The following is an 18,609-nucleotide window of genomic DNA, read 5'->3' as shown; positions in this document are numbered from 1 at the left end:
TAATTTTTATAATAATTGTGTATATATAAAATTATTGTAATGACCTTAACATGTCGTAATGTAAAGTTATACAGTTATGTACCAAAAATAATAGCATTTGTTTTGTAGCACAAGAACTGGTCGAGATAATGATTGGGTTGATGTTAGAGTACTGGGCATCGGCCACTCCATACTCCCTGAAAAACTCGAACGATTTTCGAGAACATGAATCTTAATAACTACAAGCAAAAAGTTATGAATGGCGAGAGACTAATGTTAGGGCCCAAGCCCGATAAGAGAGCTAGGCCCAATAAGAAGGTCAGGCCCACTAAGGAATAGTATAAATAGAGAGAAAGCCCTCATTTGTAAGGGGTTGGCTAATTAGAATAGGGACTAAGAAGTAGGGTCAACAGTGGCGCTAGAAGGAGGGCGCTTACTGCTCAAACCGTGTTAATAGAGAGAGACGGTCTAAATCATCAACAACAGAAAGAAATAATGAAGCTGGGACATGAAGCTCAAGCCCCAGCAACAAAAGAAGTAAAGAGCATCCAAAAGAAGGATGATTTAAGAACAAAATCAGGATTACAACCTCATAAACTGCTATTCGAGCAAGAGGATATCATCTCGGCAGAAAGTCCAACTTAGTCGGACCCTATCGATCGGAAAAAATGACCGAAAGGCTGTGACCAAGCTCTCGTGAAAGCTTCTACCGGAAAAAAATGTTGTCCAGTGATATGCGCCTTCATCTCGATAAGAAACAGCGTGATAAAATCAAAGAGAAAGAGGATAATGACATATTCACTCCAAACGAAGATGATGAAGAGTTGAGGTCATTGTAAAAGGAGCGGAAACTAATAGCCGAGAAAATCAGACCAAAAAAGAGATAATACGCCTACATCGCGAATTTTCCGAAGTCTCTGAAGATTGCAAGTCACTAGACAACCAGGATGAGGAGTATGACTTCACGTGGCTCCCAGGAAAATAATTAATCATCTCCGAGTACGAAGAATCAACAGGATCCCTCTACTCGAAAAGGAAACAAAAAAAACTAGAGGAGGACGGTGACTCTGAGGAGCAAGAGAGTCACCTCGCGGGCCCAAAACACCGTCAGACCTCAGAGTTATCGAAGCTAGTAGATGATCTATCTCTCATTAAAAATTATATTCGGACGCAAAGCGGAGGCATTGAGGTGGCCTCTGAAATCCATCTCTCAGTTAAGATTGAAAATCCTAAGATCTACAGAGACTTGAAAGTGCCTCCTATTGACTCCTTCGACGGATCCACAGACCCGTCGGATTTTATTAACCTCTTTGATGGTAGAAAGAATTTTTTCGGTCACTCAGAAACAGCTCGATGTTGATTCTTCTCTACCTGCCTCAAAGGCACAGCACTAAATTGGTTCAATAATTTGCCACCTCGATCAATTGATTCCTGGATGATCTTGAAAAGTAAATTCAGAACCTATTTCTCTAGAAACAAATGGGGTGGAAAAATTGCAGCGTCATTAATCACAGTTTACCAACAGACAAATGAAAGTCTAAGAGCATACTTGACTCGCTTCAGAGCTCACATAGCTGAAATTACAGACTTGGCTGACCCTTTGGCTATTATTTACCTCATAGCAGGCATTGATAGGTCACGACACAGCCAACTCCTCGAGGAGCTCTTTGAGAAAGAACCCAAGACCTTGCAAATGTCCATTAAAATCATCGAGCATAGACTAACCCTCCAAGAGGCCGTAGGAAGCATTCAACACTCTCGGTCCCCGAAATCCTATCGCAATCAAAGTCCACGGCGGGCTAGGGATTATGAGAGGAGATAATGAAGGAGTCCTCGGCAGGCGGATAAGCCTCGTAGCTTCAGAGGTTCCCAGAGTTCCCCAACTCCTCGAACGCACCAAAAACATCGAGAGCCCAATACTCAATTTCCCTCATATCGCGATAGCAAGCAATGGGATTCAGGCGTTAGAGAACCTCGGGAGCCTACGAGACTAAATACAATAAAATCTATGATCCTAGCCATTCTTAAAACATATCCTTCTTTCAGACCCCAAGACCGATGAATCCAAATAGACCTCCAAGCAACAAATATTGTGAGCATCACGAAGACACGGGCCATGAAACTGAACGATGTTATCAACTCACCAGCCTTATTGAAGAAAAGATACGTGATGGACAACTGGCCCATTATGTTGATAACAATCATTCCCGTCGAGCAACACATCAGGACCCCGACAGAATAATTGATGTTATTTCAGGGGGTTATTCAGCTGGAGGATCCTCCAAACAATTCAAAGAAGCTATATGCTCGAGATGTATGCAGGATTGAATCAAAAAGACCTCGCTAAAACCCAACCTCAGTCATCTCTTTCTCAAACAACGACCAGGTGGAAATAACAAACAAAGCAATTCTCCAAGGTATCAAGAAAAGACTGGCGGAGGCTAACAGGCTATGGGTCGATGCTCGAATGTATTGTGGAGCTACCGTACAACCCCGAGGGCCTCAACAGGACAAACCCCGTTCAAAATGGCCTATGGAACAGAAGCAGTTCTCCATGTCGAGGTCAGCTTAGGTTCGGCAAGGCTTCAAAATTTCGATGCTGAAGAGTCTTCAATTGGACCGCGTCTTTCCTGGGAGAAGCCGCAGTCTCTCAACCTAACAAAGCCACCAAACTCTCTCCTCCATGGGAAGGCCCATACATAGTAGCAAGGGTCATCAGGCTGGGGACGTTTCTCCTCACTCACCTCGACGGCTCGCCAGTCCCGAATACTTGGAATGCAGTCCACCTAAGAAAATTTTACTCATAAAATTCTACAAGGAAAGACTCCAACCAGCAACCGCAACGCCTTAAGTTATGACAATTTATGTAATTTCTCCTGTCAAAATCCACGAGAACTCGTCCTGATGTGAGTCTCCGAGGATCCTACATCTACAAATTAGGCTTTCACGCCTTTAATCAATCAAAATTGCTTCCTAGAATTCAACTTCTACCAATAATAGATAAGGAATGTAACCATGATGACAAATATGAGAAGATCAACACAAAATCACTGACCATAAAATCGAAGAGTCAAGCAAAAGAAAACAAGTATGAGCAAATAAAAATAATCTCAAGCCCAAGACATAAAGTTATGATTAAGATCAACAAAAAGTATATCAAAATATAACCTCAAAGGTTCAAATCTACAATCTAAAGGGAAAATGTTGTAGCTCGTAAAGACCCACAAAGACTCAAGCCGTAAATTTTAAAAAAATACAACAACAAGGTCCTTCATCAAAAGAAGAAGAAAATACAACAATATCAAAACAAAGAGTCATCCCCAAAAAGCTGAAAACAAAGAGCGTAATGAAAACAAAAGGCCCAACAAAGCGAATGATATATAAGGTTAAGGTTAAAAAAAACTGCCAAAATGATATAACGTCTCCCACAAGTTCATAAATTACCACAATCGCAATCCAAAGCAACTTAAATAGTCTGAAATTAAAAATTCAACAATACACATAAATAAACCCGGACATATCCAGGGAAACTTAGACATTAGCTTCGGCTTCCGCGGCTTCGAATACCGGAGTAACCGGCATAGCCCCTACAGCTCCCCGGATCCTTCCTTGCTCCTCCCTCAGGTAGTCCTCCCAGCGATCGTTGGCCACATCGAAACCTCGTGCCTTCATACGCTTCTAGCACTCGCGATAGCCTTCCTCGAAAAGCTGGAGAGACTCCCCTTCCAGCAAAGCAAGCGCATCTTTGGCCTCCCCAAGTTCTTTTCTAACAGCATCCCGAGCCTCGACAACAGATTGCAGCGCCTCTCCGTGCTCAACCTTCAACGTGGCAATCTTCGACTCTGCTTCAGCCAAATCAAGAACCTACTTCTTCACAGTAAGGGATAATGAGCTACACTCATTAGAAATATTTATGTTCTCATTCATCAGGCTTGATATCTTTAAAGAATTAGTCTCCTGGTCATGAGTCAACCCAAACAGCTGACCCGCCAAGATCGATTTTGACTTTTTCAAGTCAGCAACTTCACTTCGAAGCCTCAAAACTTCATCAACACCAACAAATATATCATCAGTCTCAGCCACCTCAAGCTCCGACATAATCTACATAAAACCAGAAGAAACTACTTAATCTTACAAGGTAAAAATGAATAAAAGAAAAAAAAAGAAAAGGGAACCTTCATGGCATACTCGCGACAAGCTACAAGGAATCGAGGCCTTGACCGTTCTGAAACCTCGACACCTTGAGGTACTTTAGTAGAAACAATTCTTTTCCCCTTGTCTAAAACCTTGTCTCCATAAACACCGATCCTTCCATACAACCCGTCTTTCTTTGATACCGTCAATCCAAATGACGTTGGATCACTATCCTCAAGAACAACCACCCTCGAAGCGTCCTTGTGCTTCTTATGATATGAGAGCGAGAAGATCCATGGTCCCGATGTCTCTTCTTCTCCTTTGCGGACGCATCTAGCTTCGGATCCTTCGCAACAGCTTCCAACACATTAGGTAAATCGTTGACACCAGCTTTAACAGGAGGCTTCCCCAAATGACTTTCTTTCTCAGCAACATTATCAGCCCCAGAAACCCCAGCTCCAACTTTCTTCTTAGCCAGCAACCTTAAAAAGCTCTCAGAAGGCATCTTCAAATGAGAATTCACCAGCAATCGAAGTTTCAGACCAGCAACTGAAAAATAAAAGCAAACTTATAAGCAAGAACTACAAGATAAAGAATAAAGCAGGAAAGCAGAAAGATACAATACAGTAAAAGTAAGCCTAAAATCATTATATCTTACGATAATGATTACATAAAAACCGAATATCAGAAAACGACGAAGCTTTGAACAAACAAACATGACCACAGAACTCGACCAAATCTATGGCAGTCATAGACCTTGTTTCACTAAGAATCTTCAAAGTTTCAGAAGATAATCGACACCACGGGGACACCTCAGCAAGTTCACAGCCTTCATACCACGCCCACTGCGAGTGCTAACCGGAGTTCGAGGACAGAGTACTTACAAGCTTCGGACAACCGGGTTTAGCATCAAAGTTTCACTAAGAATCTTCAAAGTTTCAGAAGATAATCTACACCACGGGGACACCTCAGCAAGTTCACAGCCTTCATACCACGCCCACTGCGAGTGCTAACCGGAGTTCGAGGACAGAGTACTTACAAGCTTCGGACAACCGGGTTTAGCATCAAAGTTTCACTAAGAATCTTCAAAGTTTCAGAAGATAATCTACACCACGGGGACACCTCAGCAAGTTCACAGCCTTCATACCACGCCCACTGCGAGTGCTAACCGGAGTTCGAGGACAGAGTACTTACAAGCTTCGGACAACCGGGTTTAGCATCAAAATACACTTCAGCCCCTGTAGACTGCAGCCGATACAGAGAAAAGAAAAGATTAAGTGTATGTTCCATACCAAGCTCGCTGCAATGAGCTATAACTCCATTTAATTGAAGCACCAAGTTAGGCGATATTTAGCCTATCCCACAATTCAAAGCTTTCAAAACGCGAAGGAAAAACGAGTGCATGGGTAACCTAAATCCGTAGGCAAACCACAAGTTGGGGACAGCCTGCAGACCGGGCCGAGGTGAATCCCACATTCAGTCTTCGATGCTGGGAGCGATCACTGAATACCCATCGGAAAAAGTACAAAAACCAGACAAAAACCCCATATCTAAGGGAACCTTGTGATAGATATTGGCAGCATTATAAGGCCGTTGAGACCTAAAAATCATAACTTTATTGTCTAAAACCATCGCCCCTACGTCGGTATCAAAGATCAACGCAGCATCACCAACCCCTTCGGTTCTTGAAGCATCACCAACATCTTCATCTTTCATAACCCCGCCCATTTCAAAACCATCCCCAAATGACGAAAAACCGACAGAACTCCCCAACGGTGTACGAACTGAATCTAAAGGACCCAATCCACTAAAGGTATTTTCTGATCCAGAAGATCGACTATCTCCCCACTCCCAACTGACTGACACATAATACTGAAAGAGCAAACAACACGACCCACAATAACTAAAGAAGAGAAAGAATGAAAATACCTACGACAGACGCAACAAACGGAACAATTCCTCCTCCGACAAAGCTTCTCCGGGTAATCGGCTTTCTGCAAGAAAAAGAAAGAAACTGAAAACCTAAGGGTATTAAAGAAAGTATAAATTAAAATAAGCAAGGCGTTTAAAAAAAATAGAAGTAAAAGAGGAAGAAAACCTTTGGGTTTCCAAGAAACGGAAATCAATTTCAGGGAAGTTGAAGAGGCGGAGATATTTTCAATTGAGGAAAGAGAAAAAGAATTTGAAAAGTTGAATGTTCAGGCGGCAAAAGATTGTCTCGCTAAATAAAAAACCCAAAAAATCTAGAAGATTTAGAGCTTGGGGAGACTATTGTTAGGGCCCAAGCCCGATAAGAGAACTAGGCCCAATAAAAAGTCAGGCCCGCTAAGAAATATTATAATTAGAGAGAAAGCCCTAGTTTGTAAGGGGTTGGCTAATTAGAATAGGAAGCAACTCCCACAGCTTAGCTATTTGGAGTATTAGAGTCAAATATAAGGAATATGGAGAAAAAAACTACTCCAACTGTATCCTAGTGATTCAATTACATCACTAAGATCTTCTTTTCATTCCTTATCTTTAGCTAATCTCTCTCCTTTTCTAACTTTTATTTTATAATATATATTTGAAAAAAAACATTATCTCTTTCTTCACTTTATGTAATAATGTCACTTTTTAATGATTAAATATTGTATAAAGAATGAATATAAGGAATGTTGTTGGAGTTGGGTATAGCTATTGATGTCTTAAGTTACTAAGATCCAATATTTTATATTAAATTTAGGGAATGAATTAAGAAGTTGTTGGAGATGGAGCAAATCCAACAGTGTTCTAGTGGGTTTCTTATAAATATTATAAAATATTAACTCTTAGTAATTTAAGACATGATTTTGAATTTCAACTCCAACGGTGATCTTTATCTTACTTCCTTATTATTATTATATTAATAAATTTGAAAAGATATGGACAAAAATTGGAAGAGAGAGAGAGAGAAAGAAATGTAAAAAAAGAGAAAGAAATGAATTTTTTATTGCTAAAAATGTTATAAGGGAATACTAGAAATTACTTAAAGATAAAGAATGAAATTCATGTTTTAGTTATATAAAGAAGTATTAAGACACAGTGTCATTTTTTGTCAAAATCCTTATAGTTGAACAAGCTCATATAAGGGAACTTGTTGGACTTGCTCTGAGAACTAGGGTCAAGAGTAAAAGCAAGAATGAATTTAATACACAAGCTTATATTATTTTCCTCCAAGTCCGAATATCAAACAGTATACAATTCACAATACAACTAAAACAAAAAGAATAGGAGATAAACTACCACACTTGCCAAAGAATACATCGAATTGCAGTTTCCGACTTTCCGGATTGCAGAAACTAACTACAAAAATAAACCATCGGGATATTATGTACACCAATACAATAAATATACTCAACAAAAAAAAAATTTAACACCCGACAAATCTCTTTAAGCATCAGACTGAGGCATATTATTGCTGTTTGTCCATTGGAATTCAATTTCCAGGCTCCTTTTACTACCGCTCTTGCTTTCAGGTAGCAGAAAGTACTCCCCTGCAGCTGCCCCTTGTGTAACGACTCGATCGATCTGAACAGTGACTTTTCCAAATGATTTCTGCAAGAAGTAATTATAGGTTACTTGTAGAGAAAAGTGCCCCCAAGTAAGTACTTAGGGGAGTTGCATGAGTACATTGTGTATTTTAATAATGAAGTTAGTAATTTTTTAATCAAATCGAGTAACTACAGGTGTACTACCCCTCGTGTATTCACATTAAAAAGACTTTGTAATCACCAAAGTTATGAGTACGTAATTAGGAGCATCAAGCTCTTGCTTATATACCCCATGGAAACTTTTATTAAAAGCCAAATCAAAGTCTGTGACTGATGAATTTCAGGAGTTCTTAAATCTGAACTTACCTTCCCCATCTTGCTCTTGTTCTTGCAAGAAATGTGTAGCTTTTGGCCTTTGGGAGGACTTTCAAATTGCCATTGGAAGGGCTCATCCCACTCAGGATTTGGTCCAGTCGACACAATCTGAAAAAAGGTAAAAGAAAAAACCAAAACCACGGTCAAGGTAGTGAAAGGAGGAACAGGAAAAGGACATATGCATGTCCGAGCTCCAAATAGCAACGCAAAAGCCCGAGAAAGAAAACACGTCATGATTAGATACTTGTAGTGAAAACCCAAGCAGCATAAACTAAAACACTCACTGATGACAATCATAATTATAATTGGATATCAAATTCTGGAATAGAAACTGAGCTGGCCTCAAATCATAAAAACTGACACCAATAAAAATAAGAGTCTGATAATTGCTTCCAAAATTTACTACAAATACACTAAGACTGGTCCTTCATTCTGATGTTAATGCTAACAATATGACAACCCCAAATAATTGCATGCTCAGTACATTGCGGCAAGACTGAGGATTTGCCAACCACGGATACAGGTACTGGAATAGAGAGACGAGACAGAAGGAAGATAACAAACACACATCGGTTAATGTGAATGTTTCAGAAAAGCAATAACTTATGGATGAGAAACTGCATTAATATGGTTTGCACAATTAGGTGGTTAGCTAAACACAGTTTGCAGAAGCACTAAAAGGACAGAGTACGCTATAGACTGACAAGGCAGAATAAACAAAACTTTTGACGATGAAGATGAGTTTCACATTTAATAGCCAATGAATTAATATATCAGTTTAGATAAAGTTTTAGAAATTAGACCAATTATTCAAGCAACCACTAAATTAAAACAAGGTAGTTAAGAGAAGGGCATAATCTATGGGACACCATATCAGTTAGCATTGTATGACCCTCACGAGTCTCATGTTGAGATTTAGTGTTGTAACTTCAATGAGTGTACAAGTTAGATTTTTTAGAATGTTTATGTTGCACCAAGTGTTGTACCTTGGTTTCCCTGGGTGGATTGCTGCCAAGTGTTAGCTTGCAAAAAACACTTGGATTTCCAACTGACTGTTTGATATTCTTTCCACGTTTAATAGTCACCGTCAATGTCCCAGGAAGACACTGCAAAAGATGGTCCGCCTTATCTTGAACTCGTGGCGGGGCAGACATAATTAGGTACTGTAACAAGGGAATTCCATCAGAAGCAGCTGTGGATTGTGCTCTGGAGACCTCAGCAGGGCATGCTGCCCAAGCTTGCTTGAGAAGAGAGAGTGAATCCAATGCTGCTTCTTGAGTCGTCTCCGAGCCAGTCTTGAGTGCTGTCACTAGATGGGGAATGCTAAGTGTTGCAGGCTCTGTGGCTCTTAAACGTGGGAAGTTGCCAAGGAGCGCATTAAGAGCTTTTAGATACTCCTCGTTCACTATACCATTAGCCCATAAATCTTTTTCAATTGCAGCTGCAGCACCAGAACAATTAATTAAGTTCTAGAAATTTCACCTCCTGCTGCATAGAATACCATAAATTGACATGCTAGTCTAGTAAAATGAGGATTTAAATCAAACAAACATTCCAATACAGCTTTTGGTATTCAACACTGGTGCACCAGATGTTGTACTGTAAAGTTCAAGTAAACCCTCATCGTCTATTATACTATACCTTTTGTGGTTGGTCAGAGACTCAGGGTGACCAATTCATTGCACTACTTAATAAAAAAATAACTAAGTGATCTATCTTTGTAGGATAATGATAGCATTAGTGGGGAGTAGCTTAGTGTTGTTACATACTGTATATAGATTCAGCAACAATACTAGTATACCTGTTATAGCTCTAACGGTTTCGCTGGAAGCGTACTCCTGAATTGTGTTGTTAGAGAAGAGAAGTTTAACAAACATTGCAGCCTGAACTGATGTATCTGGTTCACTTGAAGCAATCAGATCCAGCACAACCTGAACACCTCCAGCTTCTGCAACCGCTCTCTTATTTGATCTACTATACATTACAAGGTTTTGCAATGCACATATTGCTACCACTTTCATTTCTTCTGATGGTTGATCCTCGAGCAAATTTACTAAAGCACGACAGGCCAAAACAGCATCAGCAGATCGAGCAAGAGCCTCATTCTGAAATAAATCCCCTAGAGCAAGAGTTGCCAATAATCTTGGTTGTTGAGCTTGGCTTTGTGGATCCAGGAGATACTGTGATAGTGGTACTATTGCAGACTTTGTAGCTTTTGTTTCTCTGATCTTTATATTGTTCAGCAATACCTCCAAAAGTCTTGCAGCAGTTTCCTCACACTGATGACATCTAAGAAGTTCCAAAAGAGCCTCAATGGCTCCACTTTCAGCCATTGCTACTGCACTGGTAGCATCATCGCTCTCCAGGACTAGAAGAGCATTTAATGCACCAACTACTGTAGCTTCTGAACCAGAACGAAGCAATCTTACCAAAACAGCAATAGGCACTTCCAAATAATATTCAGAACTAAACTGAAGAATACTGGACAAAACAGAAGCAGCAGATTCCCACAAGACATGAGGCAAAGAGGGATCAGCTAGCAATATCACCTTGGACAGCTCACTGACACCACCCTCTTTGGCAATTTCATTGGGCCAAATCAGTGCAATATTTACAAGAGCTTTTACAGCTCTCTGCTGCAATATGTGTATACCAGAACCAAGAACTCTCATAAGTGGACCAATTACTTGTTGTGTCACTGAATCCTTCTGAAGATGTTCCTCTAGAAGTAAATGAGATAGAAGTTCAGCTGCTAGCTGCTGCACTGGCGGCGCAGGGGAATCGAGTAATGGAATGATTGGTTCAATCACTTGATGTGATGTTAAGGTATAATCAGAACGACACTGAGGATGTTCTAAGATATTTACAAGAACTTGTAAAGCACTATGCTGTCCATCAGGTCCGAATTCTGCTCTTTTTAACAACACAAAGAAAGGCTCAACCACTTTTGCCGCAGATGGACCCTTGGCAATGGTAGCATTATTGGTTAGTATTCGTAGCAATTCTGCAAAAGCAGCACACAGAAAATCAGGTGCATCATGGAGAATATCGAGTACTCTCTCAATCACCCCAGCTTTCACCATTTCCATCTTACAAGAAGGCCTATCTTTTCCCAACTTTACAAGAGCTCTGGAAATAGCCTCATGGAGCACATAATTGTGGCCATACAGAAGTCCTACAAGAGGTATAACTGCCCCATGCGCAGCAATTAACTCAGCCAATTGATCATCATCAACAAGTTTATCCAAAGCACGGACAACAGAATGCTGAGTAGGACTATACTCTGCCACGAGTAAAGAAACCAGAGGTTCCACACAGCGAGCTGCAGCCAGCGTGGATCTGATCTTTGTATTTCCAAAAAGTACACAGCATAACTCAGCTGAATCCCCTTTCAGCTCTAGTGAACAGTTCGATGAAAGAATCCTGCAAAGAACATCTACTGCATTCATTTCAACATCAGCAACTACCAAGGCTCTTGATGTATTTTCACTCAGTAACCTAGCTAATGCAGCAATAGCAGCATGTTGCTCTTTCTCTAAACCCGTACTTAAAATTTCAACTAAAGGCTGTACAGCCTGCCTGGACGATTCTGCATTCCTAATATGGTCTGCAGAAAACAGGCTTTCCAATGCTAAAGCAGCACTATACCTTGCACCTCTTCCTCCCAAACGCAATACTGCTACAAGTTGGCTCACAGCACCAAATGCTGCTTCATGTCTACGTATCTCAGCAGTACTAAATAACATACCTAAGAGATCTGTAGCAGCTTCTTCAGTTGCATCTTGTAGGCCAAGTGAAAGATATTTGGTCAGTGCTTCCAGAGCACCAGCTTCTACCATAAGAATTTTATTGGAAGGGCAATCTTTTCCAAGCTGAAGCAGAAGCCCTAATGTTAAGAATGGTGCCCCAGGACGATCTGGAATTGGTTTAAGTAGATCAACTAGTGCAGGTATTGCTTTTCTGGAAGTTGCACCAACTCTAATATCCTCAACCCTAAACAACCTCTCAAGAGCAACTTGTTCAGGATAACGTGCCAAGGAAAATTCATCTGCTAAGTCAAGCAAATCAGATATATCAGCATCAGCACACCCAAGCAAGGAAATGAGTCCACCTGCAGCCCCTGAATTCGCGACCGATAGAAGGGTACCCCTGCTACCATTACATACAAGACTGGCAATGGCTTGTGCAGCAAAGTATCTATTTGCTGCCTCCTCTGACCTCAACAAGTTAGCCAGTATAGGTACAGATTTCATTGTTGAATGTCCACGTATGATATCTCTATCTTGAAATAGAATTGCTAGTAGTAAAGCACAAATCCATATGCTACTTTCCTCCTGGGAATCGACCTGCATGAGTTTAACAAATAAGAGCACTGTCAGTATAGTACTAAAATCTACTTAGAAATACAAGTTCAGCAAAGAGACCAGCTGACATATAAAAAAAAGAGCTGTATCTTGCTAAGGTTTGAATGAAAGGATACAGTGAGATAAGATGCGGATGCAAAGTACAGTCTGGGTTGGAAAATGAAAAAAAAAAACATTGGGGAAAAAAATTCTCGGGTTGGTACAATAAAAATATAAAAAAAATTACAATTCCAATTCTGCATTAGATTTATAAGCATTTTATGATTTGGAGGGATTTTAGATTTATCGATGTTAAACAGCCCCAAAAAAACCTAAAGAAATAAAATGGCTAAATTAAATCTCCATTGTTAGTCTAACCAAATATATGCACGCATATTTAGTCTGATTATATACACACACAAAGACGGACATTAAAAGAAAGACCAGGGTGACCAACAAACCAGATATGGATACCTGAGCATATTCTGATAAGCACTGAGCCATTCTCTCAGTGAGAACTTCAATGGAACCTGCTTCCATGATCTGAGTTTTACTCTTTTCATTATTGCTAGCAAGAGCAGAAAGAAGCCAGATAGCTGTATTTGAACCATAGATGACATATCTACTTGTCTTATTCTCACCAGCTCTTAGTTCTTCAGCATGGCCAAGAATATTTACGCCTTCGTTGTTACCCTGGTCTCCAACCTGAGGATTCTCTGTATAGGTCAGCATTCCTACAAGACACTGAATGAGATACGCACATGAATTTGACTCATTCAAATCATCCACAACTTTCTGAAGATTTACTTTGGCAGCACAAACAAGAAGGGTAGTTCCTCCAATCTTGACGGTCTCCTTTGAAGAGCTAACCACCCTTCTAGCAATTGACGAGATACACCCTGACGCGCTCACAATATTGTTCCCTAAAACAACTGGTTGAGCCAAAGAAAGTCGTGATAAAATTTCTACAGCCTTATCAAGCAACAAAGGGTTTTCATCAGAGATGCACGAAACAATCGGGGTAATGCACTCTGGGAACTCAACCAGAACTGCCCATGCAGCTTTATTCTGTCCTTTAGCTCCTTCAGATCTGGATATGATAGCAAGTGCCTCTAAACCCTCTAATATGGCAGCAGTCCCAGTATTTTCTGATTCTAGGAAAGAAACCAGTGCAAGAACTGTTCCTGTACGGTTCACACAGTCAGCAATTTCCGCATCAATTTTACGAAAATTGAGGAGCCGGGCAATTGCTGCTGCTGCATGGCTCCTTCCAGTAATCGTACCTTCACGCAATACCCTAGTACAAGGCAGAATAATTTCTTCAGGCTTGGCCTTCAATGAAACTTCACTATCCAAAAGAAGGTTTGCCGAAGCACAAATAGCCTGCTCTGCAACTTGCAGAGAAGACGAAGTTGCAAGCACCTCTAGTGTAGGCAATATATCTCTTGCAACCGTAGCCATATCACGGTTCTCCTTAATTGATAGAAATATTGCAGCAAGACAACGATTTGACTCCACTAAGATGCTTTCAGATTCTACATGTAAAAGCTTCATGACTGACCTAACAGTCTTAATAGCTATAGTACTTTCACGCAAGTCCTTTCTGAGATTAAATATTCCAGCAAGAGCTGATGCAGACTTAGACTGCGTCTCATCTCTGGTAGAACTTAATATTTTAATCATTGTCTCAATAGCATCATTTGAAGCACTTCCATCGCGCAACATATCACTGAGGGGGGCCACAGAAAGCAAACTTTTTAATGCATCTAAAACATAAACTTTAGATTCAGGTAGATCGCTTGTGAGTAACGCTGTGAGCTGACTTATGGTTGCTGTATCTGATTTGTGGATCAGATGATTCAAGGTTTTTGCAGCAATTTCTTTGCCATTGGAGCTCCCATTCTTCAATAGCCACAGCAAAGCAGGAACGGCATCAGCACTTTCAACACATGCTCGTATATCTTCACTGTGATTACAGAGGTTTCCTAGGATTGTTGCAGAATCCTCCTTAGCTTTTGGAGATCCTGTTTCTAATATCTGAACAAGTGGAGGTATACCTCCAGCAGCTGTGATGGCCCATTTGCTTTCGTCATTCTCGTCAGATAAAAGAGAAAGCAAGGCAACGGCACACTCCTGTTGTTGCTCAGATGATAGCCCAAGAAGAGAGATCAATAGCTGAATTCCCTCGCGTCCCTGAAGGGCACGCCACAGTGTGCCCTCATTGTTACACAACATGAGAAGGGATCTTATTAACTCATCCTGAACTTCATCGCTTGCCATTGTGATCAAACCAACTAGCAAGCGCTTTGCATCAGAATTTGTAAGCTTGCCAGAGAGTGTGGCGTTTCCATATAAACTGGCAAGAGCTTCTATTGTACGTTCCTGCACAAGAAATGGCAAGCGAGGCTTGAACTGCTTCACAAGAGTCTTTTCAACATCATCAGGATCAGAAGCTCTTGTAATTTCTGCCTTGCTATCATAAATCATTAGTGCAGAAGCTAATGCCCCCAATGTGTCAGCTACTTGTGCTGGCGATGTGCAGGATTCAAGACTTTGCCCAAGGCTTGAGATGACATATGACAAACCACCAGATATATTTGCAAGAGCACACATCGCATTCTCCTGCAAAGCTTGTGCATACTCACCTTGCATAAATTCCTTTGAAGGAGCAATTGTAGCATTTATCAGAGCAGGTATACCATTAGAACTTGCAATATCCCGCCTTGCTTCTTTGCACTGAGCAGAGAGAGACTTTAAAGCACCAGCAGCTTCTGCTCTAACCGAGGCTTCATTTCCAGGCCCTAGTAGCTTTAGGAGTAGTTTAGTAGTCTCAGCAGCCAAAATTTTGGGACAAACGGATGCATCCTCCATCATCATACATGCAAGGAGAAAGCAAACATTAGCTAGGGTGCTTGATTGTCCAGTTGCAAGCAACTTTACAAGTGTATCTAATCCCCCTGCTTGTATTGTTGCGAACCAGAAACCTTCAGTGCTGCTGGAAAGGTTTTTCAGAGCTCCGGTCAGTAAGCTATCAACAACATTTCCAGCCTTCAGTCCCTTCTCAAGTTGCCCCCATAGAACTGGCACAACTCCTTCAGTTGAAAATATCTTTGAGCCAACATGATCCTTAGCACCACCTTGAGAAACAGCATATATCGTCTTCGCTGAAGCGATCTGACCTTCTACTGAGCTGGACCTGAGAAGTCCAAGAAGTGGTGGAATGCAACCCCCCAGCAATACTTTAACCCGTAGTTCATTCTCCTTGCACAGTGACCCTAAAACAGTAGCAGCCTGTATTTTTACCCCAAGTGATCCTGATCTTAGAAGAGATACCAGTACAGGAACTGCCTGGGAATGTGATCCAACAGCACTAAAAGCATTCTCACGTGTATTAATAAGCTCCAGTAATTGCTTTAAGGAGAACTCTTTTTCTTGTCCAGATGAGGAACTTTGACGCAACTGCTCAATGCATTGAGCAACACTAGCTAATGTCCCATCTGGATCCTCCATGCTACTGCGCTCTCTGAAAGTAATTTTGAAGAAAAGATATTCAATACTAAAAAAATCATTTTTAAAATTATGATGAAATATCGTATACAGCACAAAAGAAAGTATAACCTAAATTAATAAAGTCACTATAACTCATACTATAAATGGAATAAATTAATTTAGAAAACACAAGTTATAGCTGGCAATTGCCATCGTGCATAGATGAATTTGTATAATTGCATACGATGCACGGAAAAAATTTAATGAAAAAGAATTGCACAAGTCCTCAAGAAAGGAGATTTACCAAATCTGTGATAGTCTTTATTGGTTCTAGTTAAAGTCCTTCATTTTAGCATCATGAATACAGGTGCTGAGTGGCCAACAGATAATATTTTATGAAAAAACAAGAATTTAACAATCACATAACACTTGCAACTTAATCTAATATGCCTAGGAAAAGTTGTCCTGGGTACTATAAACAGTTTCGTTAAAATTATTTAGCTAGAAAAGAAAAGTCCATATGCAATTAATATCTGGATCACAAGATGCAATTAGGAACGCAACTAAAGCATTTGAAGCTGGATTAAAAAACATATACATTTAAACTAATCTGTAAAGAGTACAGCTCTCGAGCACATAGTACTTCACAGATGGGGCCTTTTAGCCCTTTTTTAAGCACGGATAATACAGACATATTTTGTTGTATAGATAAAAGTATTATTTGGTGCAAATTAAAAATGATAAAGTGCACCACGTTAGGCAATATATACATATAGGAACAACAACCAACCTAGAACCCATCTTTAAGAGTGAATGTGCAGTGGGAGGCTCTTGATCATGAGATTTAGCATCCCCATTTCTTTCCTGAAACAATATAATACATCAGAAAATAATAAATAATAGAGGAATGAAATAATAGGAATAAAAAAAGTTTGACATGCAGGGAGCAAAAAGTCATAAACTAAGAGCAAAGATTCTTCAGCTACTGAAATCTCAAAATCAAGATTTGCCCATTCTTCCTACATTTATAAAGATGTTCATCATAGATTCACGTAATATCTCTGATCCATCAGAATTTTCAAATCCTTACCACAAAAATCCACACATCCTAATAAGGATTCAGTATCAAGAATCGACTGGTGTTTTCATCTATAGAAAGATATTTATATTAAGTTGTTTCATAGATCCTTCACTTATTAGTAGCATCTAGTATGTAAAACAACCTCTATCATTCCACATTGCCCCAAAATATTCCGATCACACATTGACAAGCCATTGAACTTATATGACTTACAGTAGAAGTACATGAGTAAAACGTAAAACGAAATGTCGAAGCATAAATAAGAAAAATTACCAGATCATTAGATGAGAGGGTTGAGCCATTGCTGGCAGCAACCCCTCTCCAAGCTACTGTAGCCGCCAGCTTTACCAATTAGATCTCGAGATCTACCTCCGAAACAGTCACAAAGCTAAGCTAGCTTCCTGCACAATGATAACTATTTAGATCACCAATTCTCCATTATTCGTAATTATATAATTCCACATATCACAATCCATCAAATTGGCACATTGTAATAATAGATATATATATATACATGCTCGAATGAGAATCACTAGTGATCTGCATCCAAATCACCTGTTCTCAGTTCTAATTTTAAGTTGATTCTCGTCGAGACGAGAATTTATACATTTATAGATTTCGTAATTGAAGATCAGTGTTAGTGGATTAATCAGAGTAATAGCATTCACAACAAATTAACAACTAATTAAGCAAAGTAATAAAAAAAAAAGGCAGATCAGCATGTAAAATATGAATGAAATTTAGGAATTGAGTACAATTGAGAGCATTACACATAGATTGATTAAGTTGAAAGGAGGTTGGAAGATCTAGAGAGATAGATTGAATGAAAGTAGGTGGAGCTGTCAAGTAAAAGAGTATATACGAGAGAGAGAGAGAGAGAGAGAGAGAGAGAGAGACCTTGGGAGAGGGAGAGAGACCTTGGGAGAGGGAGAGAGATCTTGTCAATGCATTTCGTAGGAAAGAAGCGAAGAAAAGATAATTGAAGCTCAAGGCTCGCGAGAGAGAGAAATGATATAATGTGTGACTGTGTACGTGAGACTATGAGAGAGAGAGAGAGAGAGAGACCGTATGTTTGTATACGGAAGGAGAGAGAGAGAGAGAGAGAGAGAGAGAGAGAGAGAGAGAGAGAGAGAGAGAGAGAGAGAGAGAGAGAGAGAGATGCTAACAACTGTAAGCTGTGTGTGATAGTAACACCGACAGCGCCTACAAATTAAATCGCACTCTTTTCCTTTTCTTTTTCTGGACTAATCCAAGTGCAGGTGGTTATGTTTTCCCTCGAAAAATAATGCTGTTATATGAAATTATTAAAAAATTAATTTTATTTTTTAAATAGTTTATTATGATTCATAATTTTAATTTTAACTCTATAAACAGTTCTTATTATGATTCATAATTTTAATTTTAATTCATAAATTGTTAAAAATTATATAACTTATGATGTCAGACCATTGTAGAATCAAATTTAAAAAGTTCGGTCAACCGAGACCGAAATTCGCATTGATTTTTAAAAATGGCAAGGATCTGCTCTTTTTTTTCAAGCCTATAATGATCTTAAACCGTATTAATTGTCACTTTGGTAGTTAGTCCCTTTCCGCCACTATGGTGTGCTTTCATCTCTTAAACCGTTGATTTTTTAACTAAACTGCTTAATTGCTATACAAAAAATCTGATTTATGACTTTAAATTGAAGCATATAATA

General features: G+C 39.7%; 1 protein-coding gene across 2 annotated transcripts; it reads right to left on the bottom strand.

Moving 5' to 3' along the window:
• Positions 1–7,271: 7,271 nt before the first annotated feature.
• Positions 7,272–17,994, bottom strand: LOC141671020 (protein CELLULOSE SYNTHASE INTERACTIVE 1-like). 2 transcript variants are annotated; one of them, XM_074477087.1, is made up of 8 exons: positions 17,808–17,994; positions 17,184–17,311; positions 16,620–16,693; positions 12,815–15,863; positions 9,799–12,343; positions 8,984–9,438; positions 7,989–8,105; positions 7,272–7,686 (listed from the first exon to the last, which is right to left on the bottom strand). In XM_074477087.1, the coding sequence occupies exons 3-8, from the start codon at positions 16,628–16,630 to the stop codon at positions 7,522–7,524; spliced, it is 6,342 nt and encodes a 2,113-aa protein (XP_074333188.1). In that variant the 5' UTR covers positions 16,631–16,693; positions 17,184–17,311; positions 17,808–17,994; the 3' UTR covers positions 7,272–7,521. The 2 variants fall into 2 exon arrangements, with proteins under 2 accessions (XP_074333188.1, XP_074333189.1); XM_074477088.1 differs by lacking the exon at positions 17,808–17,994 and adding an exon at positions 17,681–17,806.
• Positions 17,995–18,609: the final 615 nt, after the last annotated feature.

Source organism: Apium graveolens, chromosome 7, assembly GCF_009905375.1.
Source record: "Apium graveolens cultivar Ventura chromosome 7, ASM990537v1, whole genome shotgun sequence".
NCBI lineage: Eukaryota > Viridiplantae > Streptophyta > Magnoliopsida > Apiales > Apiaceae > Apium > Apium graveolens.
Note: the sequence above shows the minus strand (reverse complement) of the source record. Positions and strands in the feature narration are given on the sequence as shown.